The sequence below is a fragment of the Cryptomeria japonica genome, chromosome 7 (assembly GCF_030272615.1).
Source record: "Cryptomeria japonica chromosome 7, Sugi_1.0, whole genome shotgun sequence".
In the NCBI taxonomy this organism is placed as follows: Eukaryota; Viridiplantae; Streptophyta; class Pinopsida; order Cupressales; family Cupressaceae; genus Cryptomeria; species Cryptomeria japonica.
In genome coordinates, this window is record NC_081411.1 from 828,777,116 (window position 1) to 828,792,313 (window position 15,198).

General features: G+C 37.2%; 1 protein-coding gene across 4 annotated transcripts in view; it reads left to right on the top strand.

Annotated features, from left to right (window-relative positions):
- Positions 1-539: 539 nt before the first annotated feature.
- Positions 540-15,198, top strand: part of LOC131038970 (solute carrier family 40 member 1) — a 139,725-nt gene continuing 125,066 nt past the window's right edge. For 2 of the 4 annotated variants that reach the window (XR_009104586.2, XM_057971599.2), the window contains exons 1-3: positions 540-1,205; positions 8,872-9,022; positions 9,217-9,410. Coding sequence is in view for 3 of the 4 variants with exons in the window: in XM_057971599.2 (XP_057827582.2) it covers positions 994-1,205; positions 8,872-9,022; positions 9,217-9,410 (557 nt within the window). In the remaining variant the exon portion in view is untranslated. The remainder of the gene's footprint in view (positions 1,206-8,871; positions 9,023-9,216; positions 9,411-15,198) is intronic. The other 2 variants (XM_057971597.2, XM_057971598.2) reach the window with 1 other exon arrangement.

Sequence of the window (15,198 nt, forward strand, 5' to 3'; positions counted from 1 at the left end):
ATTTCAAGATACAATAAAAATATAGTGAAGTCAACTCTACTAGAAAAATATAAATAAAAATTAATAATAACTAGGAAAATCAATCTCTTTCTAGACCGGTAGAATTGATTTTATTATTATTATTATTATTATTATTATTATTTATAATGTAGGCTTATTCAACTCCAATCTCATCATTAAGAAAAATAGTTATCGATCTTCACTAAAAAAATAATTAAAATCACATGAAAAACGCACACATAAAATTTGATTGACCTGTCACCTGCCACACATTTTCAATTACCTATATATTCCAGCCTCCTTTCTTTCTAGTACAAAAGATTTTTTAAAAATAATAAAAAATAATTTTATAGTTTTATAATCTCTGCATGCACATTTATGCATTCTATTTAAAGCCATGTGCGGAAACCCAGACACAGAGCTTACCTCGAAATCTTAGTACACATATTTTAATATATATCAATCAGTTAATCAAAATAAAAAATATTTTTTATTAGGTAAATATATTTTAATATATATCAATCAGTTAGTCATAAGACGGAAGCTACATAATTATTATATTTGTGATATAGAAGTCAAAAAATATCTCTGTAGCAACAGTTAGGCAGCCATGGACATGGTTTTGTCTGTATGGATACAATCATATATGTTCTTCTAGAGTATACCAACCATATAGCTTCTGTAATTGAGAATAATCCTGGGTGGTCATGCATGGAAGTTAATAAATGAACTGATTCAAGCTGAGATTGGATTATGGTTATAGACACATAATGTGATATTTTTCATCGCTTAAGTTCATCTCAGGTCAATATTGATTCATAACGAGCATTACCCAGCATGGAATTCCTGATTTATCTGCTAAAAACTAAAGTTGGTCGATCAAATTTGGCAAGCAGGATGTGCAATATGTGGTCTTAGAGTGTTTATGACATACATATTTATAGCTTGTTTGGACGGGATTCCGTGAATTGGTGTCTTAATATTAGATCATCCATGGCAGAGTTGGAGGAACATCTTCTACCTAAGAGAGAAACTAATTTGGAAGAAGAAGAAATCATTGAGGTAACAAGTAATAATTCACATTCGAAAGAATCAGACAGGCTGGATTGTGATGTGGAGTCACAAAATGGCCGTGGAATTGAAGTGCCTGCTCATATCTTGAGATATCTTTATGTGGGTCATTTTTTAGCTAGATGGGGAGCAAGGTATTTTAGAATCTCAATGATATGGTCATGATCCAAGTGCAGTTTCTTTCTATTTCCCTTTGATCTGATAATTCTTTGGCTTTATGCATTTGAACAAGCTTCTTGACGGGAACTGACTCTTTGCCTTATCAGTTTTTCTCGGTTAATATGTTGTTTGGTGTGAGGTTTAGATTTTCAAATGTTTTTTCTCTTAGTTTGTTCGCTTGGACAGAATTTTAACCTTCTGAGTAACACTGATTATGCTAGGAGGAAGGCTATACTTGAACAGACTTTTAACTTGTTAGGTGCAATTGATTATACTTGGTGCGAAGTCAAAAAATTATCGGTAGAAAGTTTCGTTGAAGGTATGTATTAGGAGTTAGATGTAAAGGGTTATGGTATTGGGCTAAGACAGGACCAATAGCCATGACAATTTCCTGGTTCAGAATGGGTTGAAACCCGGTGCAAGTCCAGGGTATTTATTAGCCAAAAGGTTTCCTATATTGACAAAGTGCTACTGATGTATTGTTTCCTAATTTTCCAAAATAAATTAGCATTAAGCAAATTTTGAAGTACTCTGCCTGTCGCTATTACCTGCCTCAGTAAGGATGGAACCCTGCCCCATGTAGCCAGTGACACTGATATAGAATTTCTGGGTAGAATGTTAATTTGAATGCGACTCTAATCTGTACCCTTTGAGAGGCTAAAATTATCTCATCTGAATACTGACCATTAGTCAATGTAAAATTATTTTTATCTGGTTACTTAATTCACAGGGTATACGAAGAAGGGCATACTCGGCTCCACGAGAGGCGGTTCCGAACATTATGCTATACCCAAGTAAGGTGTATATGAGTAACTTATTTTAGTTTGCGTGAGGTTCTCCCAGCCATACCCTGGCTTTGTTTTGCTGCCCAAAGGAAGTTGGTCAAATCCTTCGGCAAGAAGTTGGGGACTATGGTTGAGTGAGTTCAAGCAGGTAGGGTGCATCTTTTACAATATGATTTCTGACAAAACTGATTCAATAAGGAATGCTATGTAGAGTGTTATGCTCCAAGAGCCTTGACATTTTCTATCTTTCCTGGTGCTGACATTCAGGAGAAGCTTAGCATCTACCCAATTTGACAGACACCATGCTGAAATTTATGTAACCCAAGTACATGCCTGCACATATAACTTAAACAAAGTTACGTGAAGGATGGAATCTATTTGTGAGGGTAAATCAGAATAAACATCCATCAAGAGCCCTTCCTTTTATTGGTTTCGAGACAACCATAATTTCTAGATTTTTCAGTAATTCCACGATTTATGCTCGGACATTTCATAAAATCTAAAAGAAGATGTATCGTGTGCTTGCAAGTGACAACCAGGGAGAATATTTTGCTTGGAAAATAATAGATACTTTATGAATTTGGTGTCAGGGGAATAAAGAAGGACCTGTGATTCCCAAGTTGCTGAGATTAGCTGCAATTAGCAACACTGGAGATTAGGTAGATTTTCAAATATCCCATGTTACCACGTATTCTCGTTGAAGCTCTCTTTTCATTTATATGGAGGGAAATAAGGCCTTTCCTAGACAAGCTAATGACGACATATAATGTAGCTTGCAGCGTAAGATCTCCGGAAGCTGTAAGTTGAAAATTTTGTAAAATATGACTTCAGAGAGAAACTGTTGCGTTAGAGAAAATTCTAAATTTAAAGAATAACAGATTTTAAGATTAATTTAATTTAATGAAGTAAACCAAATTCTGTTTACATCTCTTTTTAATTGTTGCTGTAAAAGACTAAAAAGTATCAGATAACTTATGTCGACTTTGAAAGGATCATAAGATAAGCTATAGCAATCCAGAAGTAGAAAGATTCAGGTTGGACTGGAAAACTATGTAGGGTTCCAGATGAATTTTCCTAATCGATGAAGAAAATGTAGGAGTGGTTCTAGTTATGCTGATTAACAGAGGATGAATATTCCTTTAGTGGTAGGATCAAGTGGAGGAGGAAGTTCGTCAAATGAAGAAGGGTATTATCAAATAAGAAGTGGATGCTGAGAGTACATTTAACTCGAAAGGAGAAGGTGGTGGTCAAACCTACAAGTAACCATCCAAGGGAGGGGATGGCTTTGTCCATATATTTAGATGAAGTGACAAGTATGGAAGGAATGGCAATGGTGATGGCAACAAGGATGCCAAAAAGTGGTCAACAAAGATCAAGGAGTGGGGGAGGTCAAGTGGATATCAGACACTACTCGAGGAGTCACACACATCAGTTAGCCTCCCCTCGTGTTCTTTTTTTGCCTTGCATATTGCAAATTAGTACATTGAAAGACCCTTCGAGGAAGAACAATCACCCTTTCTTGCTCACTCTCTATGACCAATACCTTGGTACCTTCGTTTACATCTTTTGATGTAGCCATCAATCAGCAAAAACATATTGCTATTAGTGGTACCTAAGATCTTCATGTGAAGCTATTAAATAACCTTAAAGATGATGTTGGCCTTGATATAACCTCATAATCTTATGCTATGGATGTCAAAGATTAGCCTAGCAATGTTCTCAATCAGTTTCATTTTGATATCTAGCCTATCCTTGTTGATACGGAGAGTATTCCTATTGATGAACTAGAATTTGAGCCTTTTACTTAGTTCTGTTTCTATAGTTCCCATTGCAGATGCCTATAATAGACAGAGTAGCATTGTCAGTGCACACAACATCATTGTCTATGCCCATAACAAAAATGTTTTTGTTGATGAATGATCCAATTAATAAGTGTGAACATCAGAGTAGGAGTTCCTAGGTTCAAGCAACAAATAGTATTTGTTGCATCTTGTTCAGGAGGGAGGAACAGGAAGCCTGTGCAATGGTAGGGGATCCATTCACTATTTCCTTTCATTCCATATGATATTGGAAAAAGAGATGAAGAGTTCAGATTACGCATCAATAGAATAGGACATTGATTTTGATGTGAGTAATTCATAAATTAATTTGGTTGCTAGAAAAGAAAGAGATTAACAATTGGTTAATTACTTCAACTGTACTAGTTTTTGGCATAATGTTACCTACTTCTCTTTTAAAGCAGCAGAGTGAGATTGGGGATTCAGCATCTGTAAATTTGTTAATAAATTGGGATTCGAGGATAGTTGTTTGTGGTGGCACCATAAAATGGCCAAAGTTATGGAAGAGCAATCTGGTTTTAGAATACCAACAATCCTTTCTACAAATAAGATACCTAAATTTGGGTATCTCTTAAAACTTGAGGCTAACTAGATAAAGCCTATGAGGATATAAATTTGAGTTTGAAGATATTCTCAAGACGAAGGGGCTGGGCCAGAAAACATGGATTGAAAAAATGCATTAAAAAACTGTTTGTTTGCAAGAAATCATATCCTAAAGCAAGATAATTTAAACCTCCTCAAAATGTGCCGAGTCAACCAATCCCAAATTGAGCCTTTGGATGTTCAACCATACATTATAAATGTGAATTTAATAACTACATTAAAGATACACCTTTGAAGAGATATCCTAAAAATCTGAAAAACTTGAACTCCATTTTAGAAAGGAAGCCATATATATTGCGAAGATCCAATTGTGTAGTTATCTTTCTAGTGAGAATTGGACCTATAAACTAGATTTTCAAACCAGTATAATATGTTGTGATTGCCATAGGATTCCCGTAATAGAAGAATGGAACTTAGATAGAGCTTTTCTAGAGGTATTAAGGACCGTGAGCCTAGTTTCCAAGGTTAAACATTAATTTTTTTTGCACAAGAGTAAGTTCATATACTTGTATAAAACCACAACAAAAGATAGAGGAGGACATCCAAAGAAATACAATATGGTGATATATGCTATCATCAACACATGTTTCTTTGAAGGAAATACTTATGCACAACTATGTGATTCCCAAAGAGATTTGGTGAGAGACGGCACCCCCACTTGAATCCAATAACATTCTTGAGAAAGGTAGAGAGTCCATAAGAAGTCTAAATGTTACCATCAATTTTCCTATAAATCCCCATGAAGATGATTATAATGAGCTTTGATATACCAATTGTCTGTGGTCTTTGGAATGACCAATTCATAGGAGAAAATTCAAATTTCAAATGTCTTTCTAAACTTGAAGTCTACAAGGTAGGAAAAGATTTTAGAAAACCAATTATAAACCTTCTCAATGATAGACAAAGGAGTGAAAATATGATTGTAGTCTAGAGATCTCTTTTTGAGCCTTCTTGTACCCTCACTCTTAAATTACCTCACTTGAAACAATCAAAAGGCTTCCATGTCCAATGCTACGAGCTACATCTTGTCAAATCTATTCCTGACCATGATAGTTCTGTATTTTTCTGTATAGAAACTATATCCTGTCAACATATGAATAGGACGAGTAATGTGCCATGAGAAAGAGAGGGAAAATCCAGAGAAAACCTTCTCATTAAATATGCTTGCTATAGGGAAAACAAATGACTCTGTAGTATGTTTGAACTTTGAGAAACTCAATTTGAAACCATTCACAACTTGCTACTTTTCTGGTGCACAATTTCTGAATATCTTAAAATCTATGGTGCTATGATTTGAATATAGAGTTTAAACTTTATGCAGATGGTATAGTGCATTCAAGTCTGAACTTAGAATGTGCATATTATTTTCACTTCTGTAAACATCTCCTTGACAGATACGATGGGAGACAGGTTGTACACTTTTCTGTATTTAATTTATTGTCTTCCTTCCCAATGATTTAACTTTTCTTATTACTTCTCTTCTTCTCCTGCTCTTCCCTGCACCCTTTCCCACCCTCCGTTGTATCACACCTTTAATATCTCTCTAGAAGATAGATATAAATATGTGTTACACCCCATTGTGATATTACATTTTTTTTTTGATCGGTGACATGGATTTTTAACCTGGTCCAATCACTAGGTGAGGCCACAAACCGGGGGCCTCATCCCCGCCTTACATATCTGAGGTATTAACACCTCTACGCATTAGTTCTATTAGCAGTCGTCTCCTCCTCCTTATCTCTCCAACAATGGCCATCTCCCTTATCCCTCCACAGCCGCGAGCGAAAACCTCCTTGTCACTCCACCAATCACGGTTCCTCCTTATCTCTCCACCCGTGAAGCGCGGCCTCCTTATCACTCCATCCTTGCTTGGTGCTAAGTCGACTCATCTGTGGCGGTGTGAGTCGAACATGGGACCTCCCCATTCTGGGGTTCGTGACTTTTACCGTCACGCTGCGGGGTGAACCCCCCCATTGTGATATTACTTATTTACTGTTATCTTGTTTAGTTAAAATACTTTAAATATATTTATCTTGATTAGAAATCTGATGAATGAATATGCAATCAATGTGATATTTTGAGTATTTAAAAGATGAAATCTATATATATATATATATATATATATTAATAATAGCTGATTACTGTTGTGATGTGCTAAGTTGGATGCACGAAATGAACAAGCCTCCGGAAGGGAGGAAGAGTATCAGTCAGGAGAAGAACTTGGTTTGGTAATCTTATATATGTGCCTTATTGATCTATCACACACTCTCATCTTAGTTGGTCGAGTTGAGTTAAATTAGTGGGTATAGTGGTAAGTTACCTTCTGTCGAATTAGTGATGTTTCGTAATGTTATGGTCTGAATATCCTTGTTAGGAATGTTGGATTGAATCTCTATGACAGGTTTAAATCTTCGTGGTAATATATATATATATATATATATTAATCGATGAATATATGTACGATTAATGTATATATATCGACCAATAAATATAAGTACTATTTGGATATTAAATAAAATATTACATATTTATATACATACATATACTCGTGTGTGTGTGTATATATGTTTAATGATTTAGATTAATACTTTATTTATTTGGTATATAAATATATAAATATTAATATATGTATATGTATATATATAGAATGTTACCACGAAGATTTAAACCTGTCATAGAGATTCAATCCAACATTCCAAACAAGGATATTCAAACTATAACATTACGAAACATCACTAATTCGACAAAAGGTAACTTACCACTATACCCACTAATTTAACTCAACTCGACCAACTAAGATGTGAGTGTGTGATAGCTCAATAAGGCACATATATTTATATATGAATCGACCTGCATTTTATTAATTCCACGTTTACCATAGGTGAATTGGTCAAACACCACATATTGGTGTTGCCACGATACTTACCTTGTGGTAAGTAGGAAGGGAGGATTGGGGAGGGGGTGCCCACCATGAAAGTTGGTGTACCCTACTCCAAAGGAGGGAGAAGTGGTGGTAAAAGCTGCCACCTTTTTACATGAACGCATAAGGTAAGCGCTTTACATGGTAAGCGCTAAGTGTAAATAGACCCCCACTTAAAAGGGAAGGATGTAGTGCATAGTGGTCGATACATTTGACCAACCAAATCGACCCATTTAATAATGCAAGCACATATGTGCAAGCACAACCATACTCATAGCAAATAAACATGCGTAAAATAGTTAGAGTAGACTTAGTTGATAAGTATGTGGTATTCTAGTAGGATATGCATTCTTGAGTTGATAGAAATTTGATAATCTTTATGATTAGATTTACGTATATGTATGTAATAGCTAAGTTAGAGCTGTGCAGTGGTGTGTATCTTTAGTATATAGGAATGATTGATTTGGTTAATCTTGGGGTTAGGTCAATCCGTGGATGGGAATAACCTAGTTAGTCATTCTATTATAACCTTATGGGAATGATATGGGAATAGAATAAATGGTTAGTATACCAAATAGAGCAATGAAGTAGGTGGACATATGACTCACACTCAAAGTACTGGGTTATGAATTCTTTGGCCAAAGTAGTGTAGGTTGCCACTGTCTACATTGTTGGTTCACTGTGATCCAGGTTTACATGCTAGACAGGGAACATCATACATGTAGGTTGTAGCCAATGTATCGTAGCTCTAGTTATGTAGGACACAACACTATGCTCATAAGGCTCTTATTATGAGGTCACCAAACCAAACTCTTTGTCGAAGGGTTGGTTGGCTTCTGCACGGGTGACTGTAAAATCTTGGTTGGGTGGAAAAGCGTTTGAGTGATGCTCTTCCTCATGCAGTTGGCGGCCAAAATTTGAGGATGTATTCCAGCAAGGACATCTGGACCATTTGTTTCTTTTAATTTTCATTAAGCTCATAGAAGCTTTGTATGTATTCAAATATTCCTAAAGTAAATGGAAATTTGAAAAGGAAAATGTAAATACTTTCATACGGTCATGAATATAATATTGAATATGATTCATGATGAAATGGAAAAATTGAAATGGGATATATTTTAAATATGCATCTTGTTTATAAAATGGAAAAAGGAAAATTTTATTACTTGTATGTTGAGAATTTATTGGTTTCTCTTGTGGGTTAAACTTAGTAAATTGATTGGGTAGAACAATGGGCATGTTACAATATGCCTGCATTTTATTTTATATCTCCTAAGCAATTTTGTTTCTCTAATGCCGACACATAATTGCTTCACACCTGATTGAAGTTTTTATTGGATGCAACTATGTACTTATTATACACTTTAATCTATCTTCAACTATTTCAGTTGTTGTCTTGATTGAAGTGATCGTTTTATTTCTAAACAAATCAATTACATTTAGATTGATTTAAAAATCTGATAGAAGTTTTCCTCATTGTTTGTCTTAATTACAGAATGTGGGAATTCTCAGTGGGGTTGTTCATGTTAGATGTATGGCCAAGCTCCCTGCTTCTCCCTGCTGTGTATGGTGTTGTGGAGACTGCCTCTGTTGCAATTTTTGGCCCTAGTGTTGGTGATTGGATTGATAGAACACATTATATCAAGGTCTGTATGACTTGAGATGTCTTTGCAACATAAATTTTTTCTAAAGTTGCAATGCTCATGTACACATGCTTATCTGGTCGTACGTAAAGTAAAACGAATTATTCACTTTCACTTTAGGTTGTACTTGAATGAATGTGTACATATGAAAGTCATTTCTCATAGCAAGAACATTAATTGATTATGTCAAAATGCAGGTATTAAAAGTTCTGGTGGGGCTCCAAAATATTTCCTTCATTGTAGCTGGAGGAGCGGTAGCAGTATTGCTGATTTATCCTAGTTCAACAACCAAAGAACTAAATTTTATTTTACTGGTCAGTCTTATAAATGCAAGTGGAGCTCTCGGTGCATTAGCAAGTCTTGGAGCTGCTATCTTGATAGAGAGAGATTGGTAAGCGTCTCATCTTTTTGGGTTCACAATGGAAATAACTGCTGAATTCTATGGAAGTATAGTATTAAGTTTAACTAGTTCTAGTAGACATTTAGTTTTCCAGATTTATTTATGGAGAGTAAAAGCAAACTCTCATTTGGCATTTTTACTTTCCATAGTTCCATAATTTGACACAGAAATCAATTGCGCCCCAACAAATAAATCTATTTCTTGAGAATTGTTTAGAAAATAATTCATTAATAAACATTATGCTTTCACCAACAATATCAAATCTTAAAGGATATGGATTTTTTGGGCCAGCTGGGTTTTACTGATTCAGTCCTGAGTCCTGACCAAGAAGAAGAAAAAGACAAAAAGGATACCATCATGGGTTGGAAGCTCATTCTTGATGGCCGGGATCTCCAAGATGGTTGGGGTGACCCCCCTGATCGCAACCTTCTTCCACCTGTTGGCGTAAGTTATAACTTACTTATATAGCACTGTGACCACTTCTTTTGTTTCTGGACTTATATCGTGTGATTCCATTCCACCCATTTTTTATGTGAACTAGTGTATTATATATTTATATAATTTAATATAGAGGTGCACTACTCATCATAAAGAATAACTTTGTCTAGTCCATGGACTGGTTATCACAAACCCATGGAAGTAAGGTACTGTGTTACCTCTATGCTGGGAACTGAGACCTTGCAAAATATACTATATACCCTTCGAGGATTTCAAAAATCCTGTACCCACTTCTTAATCTTCAATATCACATATCAAGATCTCAGCCAAGTTTAAAATATTATAATGAAGAAGCCCTAGGGTATAAAAAGTTAGCAGAAACTTGCACAAAAGAAAATTATCACAAGTTGAATGAAGAATTACTGGCTCAACCTGGTTTCAAGTTTCCCTCTATGAAGATTCTTCTTCATGAAAACCCAGAAGAATATAAAAATCGCAGCTCCTCTTTCAATAATCAGAAGACCAACACCTTAGGGGGTTCCAAAACTAGACCACCCACTTCATGAATCTCACAAAGCCTTCTACCAAAAGAAACATTAATATTTTTTCCTAGAACTATCCCTTCATAAGATAATCAAATCTCCTTTGAAACCTCAAGACCCCAAGAAAACTAATCCTCTCAACAGGCAGCTGAAGTTGCACATATCACTCAAGCAAGCATGATCTCTTCCAATAGAAACTCTGAAAGGCCTTGCCTATGATTTTGGCATGAAGCAACAAAAAATGAAAAAAAAAAACTCTTATCTCACAAAACCTTTAACTCCCATGTTCACGAGGGATACAAATCTATAAATGCCAATTACCTGAACTTGAATGGACATGTAATGCTATTAATGCACTTGGAATGCCAAAAATATCAAACCATCACAATTCCTGCCAAGCTCATGCATAATCAACTTGATCATATATTTGGAGAAGACTATACATTAAGCTAAGTTCCCCTTAGTCAAATTTATATCTGAACCAATGTAACTTCTATAGAAGCAACCTTTCTTAAACAAATCAACCACAAGGGTCCCTCAAGGAGAGCAACATACTAGGTCACAAAAAGCATAGACCATGATAAAACACACACAAAACGCATAGTTAAATAGTTAGACTCTGGTGAGAGAGTTAGATTTTAGAGTTAGAATAGGTTAGATTTTAAGCAGTAGCATAGAGATGCTGCAGAAATTGTTGTAATAGGCAGCTGAAATCAATATATAGACATTGATTTGGTGTTTATTGTCTTGTTTTCATCCTGTTTGCATGGTTTCTCTCAGCATTTTAGATAGATCTTTCTGTTTTGGGTCTGCAGGTATTTGATAGATTCAGGCACATACCATTGAGGATATACTGATTGTGTATCCTTCTGTATGGTTAACCTGAGCCTTTAATTGTGCTTAGTTCAATTGTAGGTGTTCGTCTGAGCTGCGCCAGAATTGAGTGCTTAGCCATGTGTCTCCAGTCTGAAAACCTTCCAAGTCCCTTTGAAGATTGCACCGTTCCTGCAAAGTTGTGAGCTATTCTGGCCAAGCAGGAATTGGTTATGTTGAATCCATCTACCTGCATACCCATGTTGTTAGTTTTAGATCTCCTAAACCTTTCCTTTTGCTCTTTATTGCGTAATTCGAGAATCACAGTAGACCAGCTTGTTGCAAATCGTAAGTCCCCATGTGTTCCCAGCAAATCACATCAACCACTGAGTAATCCCGCAGTCAAGACCTGACAATCAAAACCTTGAGGTCGTCCCCTTTGATCAAACAAAAAACAGCATTAGGGATTTCCTTATCTCAAGAGAGGATAGGATACTCAGCGAGTACATTCTATTCTGCGTTGGCCGGATGAAGTCGCAAGTTCAGCGATTTTAGACACGTCAACAGAATTGGCGCTAGAAGGAGGGCGGTATGATGAAATGTGTAGACAGCTAATTCAAGATCATATCAATCCATATTTGTGAGGAGTAACCTTATAGCTTTTTTAACCTCCTCCACGCGCAACAGAATTGGCGCTAGGGGGGCCTTTGTCAGGATCCAGGCAGCAAGTTGAGTTAATTGAGACCTTTTAAATGCTATACTTGGGATATGCAAGATCCCTGTTAAACTAGAAAAGCCAAAAATTAGAAAACCTGAAAATACCAAAAATATTTCTGAGTAAGTATGTTGAGTCAGTCGTTTCATAAAGACTGTCTGTAGTCCGAAATTTTTCAGATCCAGCAAAGGTTGAGTTTGCGGCTATATCCCAAGCGGTTGTTCGAATTTGCATCTGCAGCTCATTGCAGAATTCATGACACCACAGCGCACGATGAATTGAATTGCTTGACATTTTTGTCAAGGGTCGAGTTCGCATTACAGGGGCAGATATTCTTTTGGGATGTCCCCAAACCAGAGGTGATCGTACAGCCGGATATTCCTAGTCCTCCATCCAGCAGCGAGGAGTTTACAAGATTCAAGAATTTGATTGAGAACCAATTTGGTCTCGAAGAGGAATTACGCTTGGAGAGCGTGCTGTCACCTTGGTGGTGTAGAATTCACCGCACCCCACATTCAGAGTTCACCTGCTCGCTATGCATAGAAGTAGTCAGTCAAGTCAAAGCCCAATTTGGACTACCGAAAGAACCAGAGGAGAGCATCACCAGCAAAGTGTGGAGTGCCTACCTTGCTCCAAACGAGTATAGAAGATCGCAAAATCAATATAGCACCACACCTTCTGACGATGTTAAGTTGGGGCTATCAAGTGCTGAGCAAGATGAACCAGTCAATCAAACCAAGGTAGCAGATGAATTTATTATCCCTGCAACTGATAAGAACAGTGTTCAAGAGGACGATCAAGGGAGCTTTGTGGATCAGCCATAGGTTGAAGAGCAGTTTGCAGCAGCCCCACAAATGGACGATGCAGTCCAAGAGTCTGTCGAGGATGTTTTTGAGAGCCAATCAATCAAAGAGTCTTTGCTGTTTGAGGAAATACTGATACAAGTGCATAAGGCCGCATTGTTCATACAACCCAAGGATTCACTGACAGATGATGCACCCCTCTTTCCTGAGTTTGAGTTCGGTTTTGAGATCAACTTTCAGTCTACGCAACCTAATGTGGAATGTGATGCTGATTTGCATACACTAGACGTTATCGAGATGCTGCACCACCAATGGCGACCTCCTGATATAGCTGCTGAAGCCTTCCCGCCGCACAACCCACCGTACAAAACTTTGCATGACTCATAAACTTGCCAGGTTGTTTCTTTCCCTCCTGTTGTTAATTCTGAAAATTTTCTGTTTAATTTTGAATATTCTGGAAAAACAACCTGTAAATGGATTAACCACGGACCTAATGAACTCCCTCAATTAATAATTCTACCCGACGTCCTGGTTAAACCTGAGAGTGGCCAACTGAAAATTTTCTTTTCAGATTATAAAGACAAACAGGCCAAACTGAGAACTGTTCCCACTACCCTGTTACTGCTGCATATACTGAGAAATCATCATGGATCAGGAACGCATGCATATAGTCCACCTTTTGTACAATCGGTCTTTTCTTGTACATAGTTAGTTTAGGTTTTTGTTCGTTTTTTTGTTCTTTTAGCTTAGATTTCTTGTTTTCTGCTTTAGTTTAGTTTGCTTTCCGTAGTTTAGGTGTCCTTTCGGAAGGGGTTGTCTCCCTGTCAGTTTTTGAAGGGGTTTGTTTGCTTTTCCCAGCTCTGGTGTACGAAGTTGGAAAATTTTTTCCGGCTCATTTCTTGGATGCCGACTTTGGTAGAGCGCCTAATTGACGGTTGCCCCCGTAGTCAGTCCATTTTGGTTTAAGGCTTAGTTAGTCTAAAAATTTAGTTGCTTACTGCGTCTTGTCACCAACGTTGTGATCACTGCACTTTTAAACGCTTAAAAATGCTTGTCTGTCGTTTTATCAAAGGGAGGTCACTGCAAGTGAAAAAATTCTGAAGCTCTGCTTCAGCAACCACTGTAACGCTCAATCCCACGTAGGCTTCATTGCTTACCAGCCAAGGTGAAAAAGTGAAAATAAAAGAGAAAAATCAAAAGAAAAGAAATTGAAAAGCAAAGAAATATCAAGTTGCTCGGCTTTGGGAATGCAGACACCTTGCCGATTTTCAACAAGAAAATTTATCGGAAACAGAGCAATCTCTGTGAGCTTATAGGCGATAACTCCGCCGGGGCTATAGACACTTGCTGGCAGCGGGGCTCTATCCAGGTTGCTTTTGGAGTTAGAGTTGCTCTACGTAACTTGCATTAACTAAACAATGATATCTCAACCTTCTTTAAGCAGGAATGAACCTCACTGCACGCACTTGATTTCTCAGGTTTGGTGACTTTATTCAGTTTGCAACCTCATTTTTTACTTTGAATCTGTCTTTTGTCATTTGGGTTGTTTTGTGGGGTATATACCAGAGATTCTCGGGTTCGATCCGGATAGTCATCCTTGAAATGTTTAGGAACATTTCCCAGTCGAGTTGCCATTTGTTGTGCCCGCACACACACCCCTAGTGCAGGGGACCCCCAAGTTTTTTTGCGATCTCCCAAAAATCGCTAAAGGAAAGCATTCGTGTGAAATCCCTCAGTGGACCAAAAGAATATCCAAATTTTTCAAAGTGCTATCATTTCGCCAAAACGTTCAAAACCCCGAAATTCGGACCTTTAAGCCAAAATGTGAGAAAGGGCGAAAGTTGGCAGAATACTTCAAAACGCCAAAATTTGCAAAAGCCCCCCCCCCATCTGCCAAAAATTGCGACTTAGAAGGATAAGTCCCTCGAAGTTCGCATTTCAAAGGGGAAAATCGCGATTTTTATAAATTTTAAAAGTTGCCAAAATTGCCTAGTGGGCCGAATTTCGGACCTTGGGGCTAAAAAAAATAATTCAAAAGTTAGCAAAAATGTCTAAAAGGTCCGAAAATGCTTTTTAGTTTTGCAAAAGACCCCTAAAGGTTCGAAATACACTTAAGTCATCCAATTTCGGACCCAGGGGCCGAAATTCGAAAATTTGATAAGCTTTAAAATTCATCCAAGAACTCCGAAATTTGCCAAAAGGCGTTGAAGGTCCGAAATTGATAAAGGCGTTAAAAATCGCGAAAACTCCAAAGGCATGAAAGCGTCGAACTTCGGACCCCAAGGGTGAAATTGAAAATATTTAAAGTCACCGAAAGGCGTGAATGGGCCGAACTTCGGACCCTAAGGGCAAAGTTTTAGAATTTGCAAAGTCGCCAAAAACGTTAAAAGGTCCGAAAAGAATGCAGCCTCCGAAGTTCACGCAGGTCGGGCAAATGCGAAGTATAAGTTTTGGAAGGGCCTCCATAT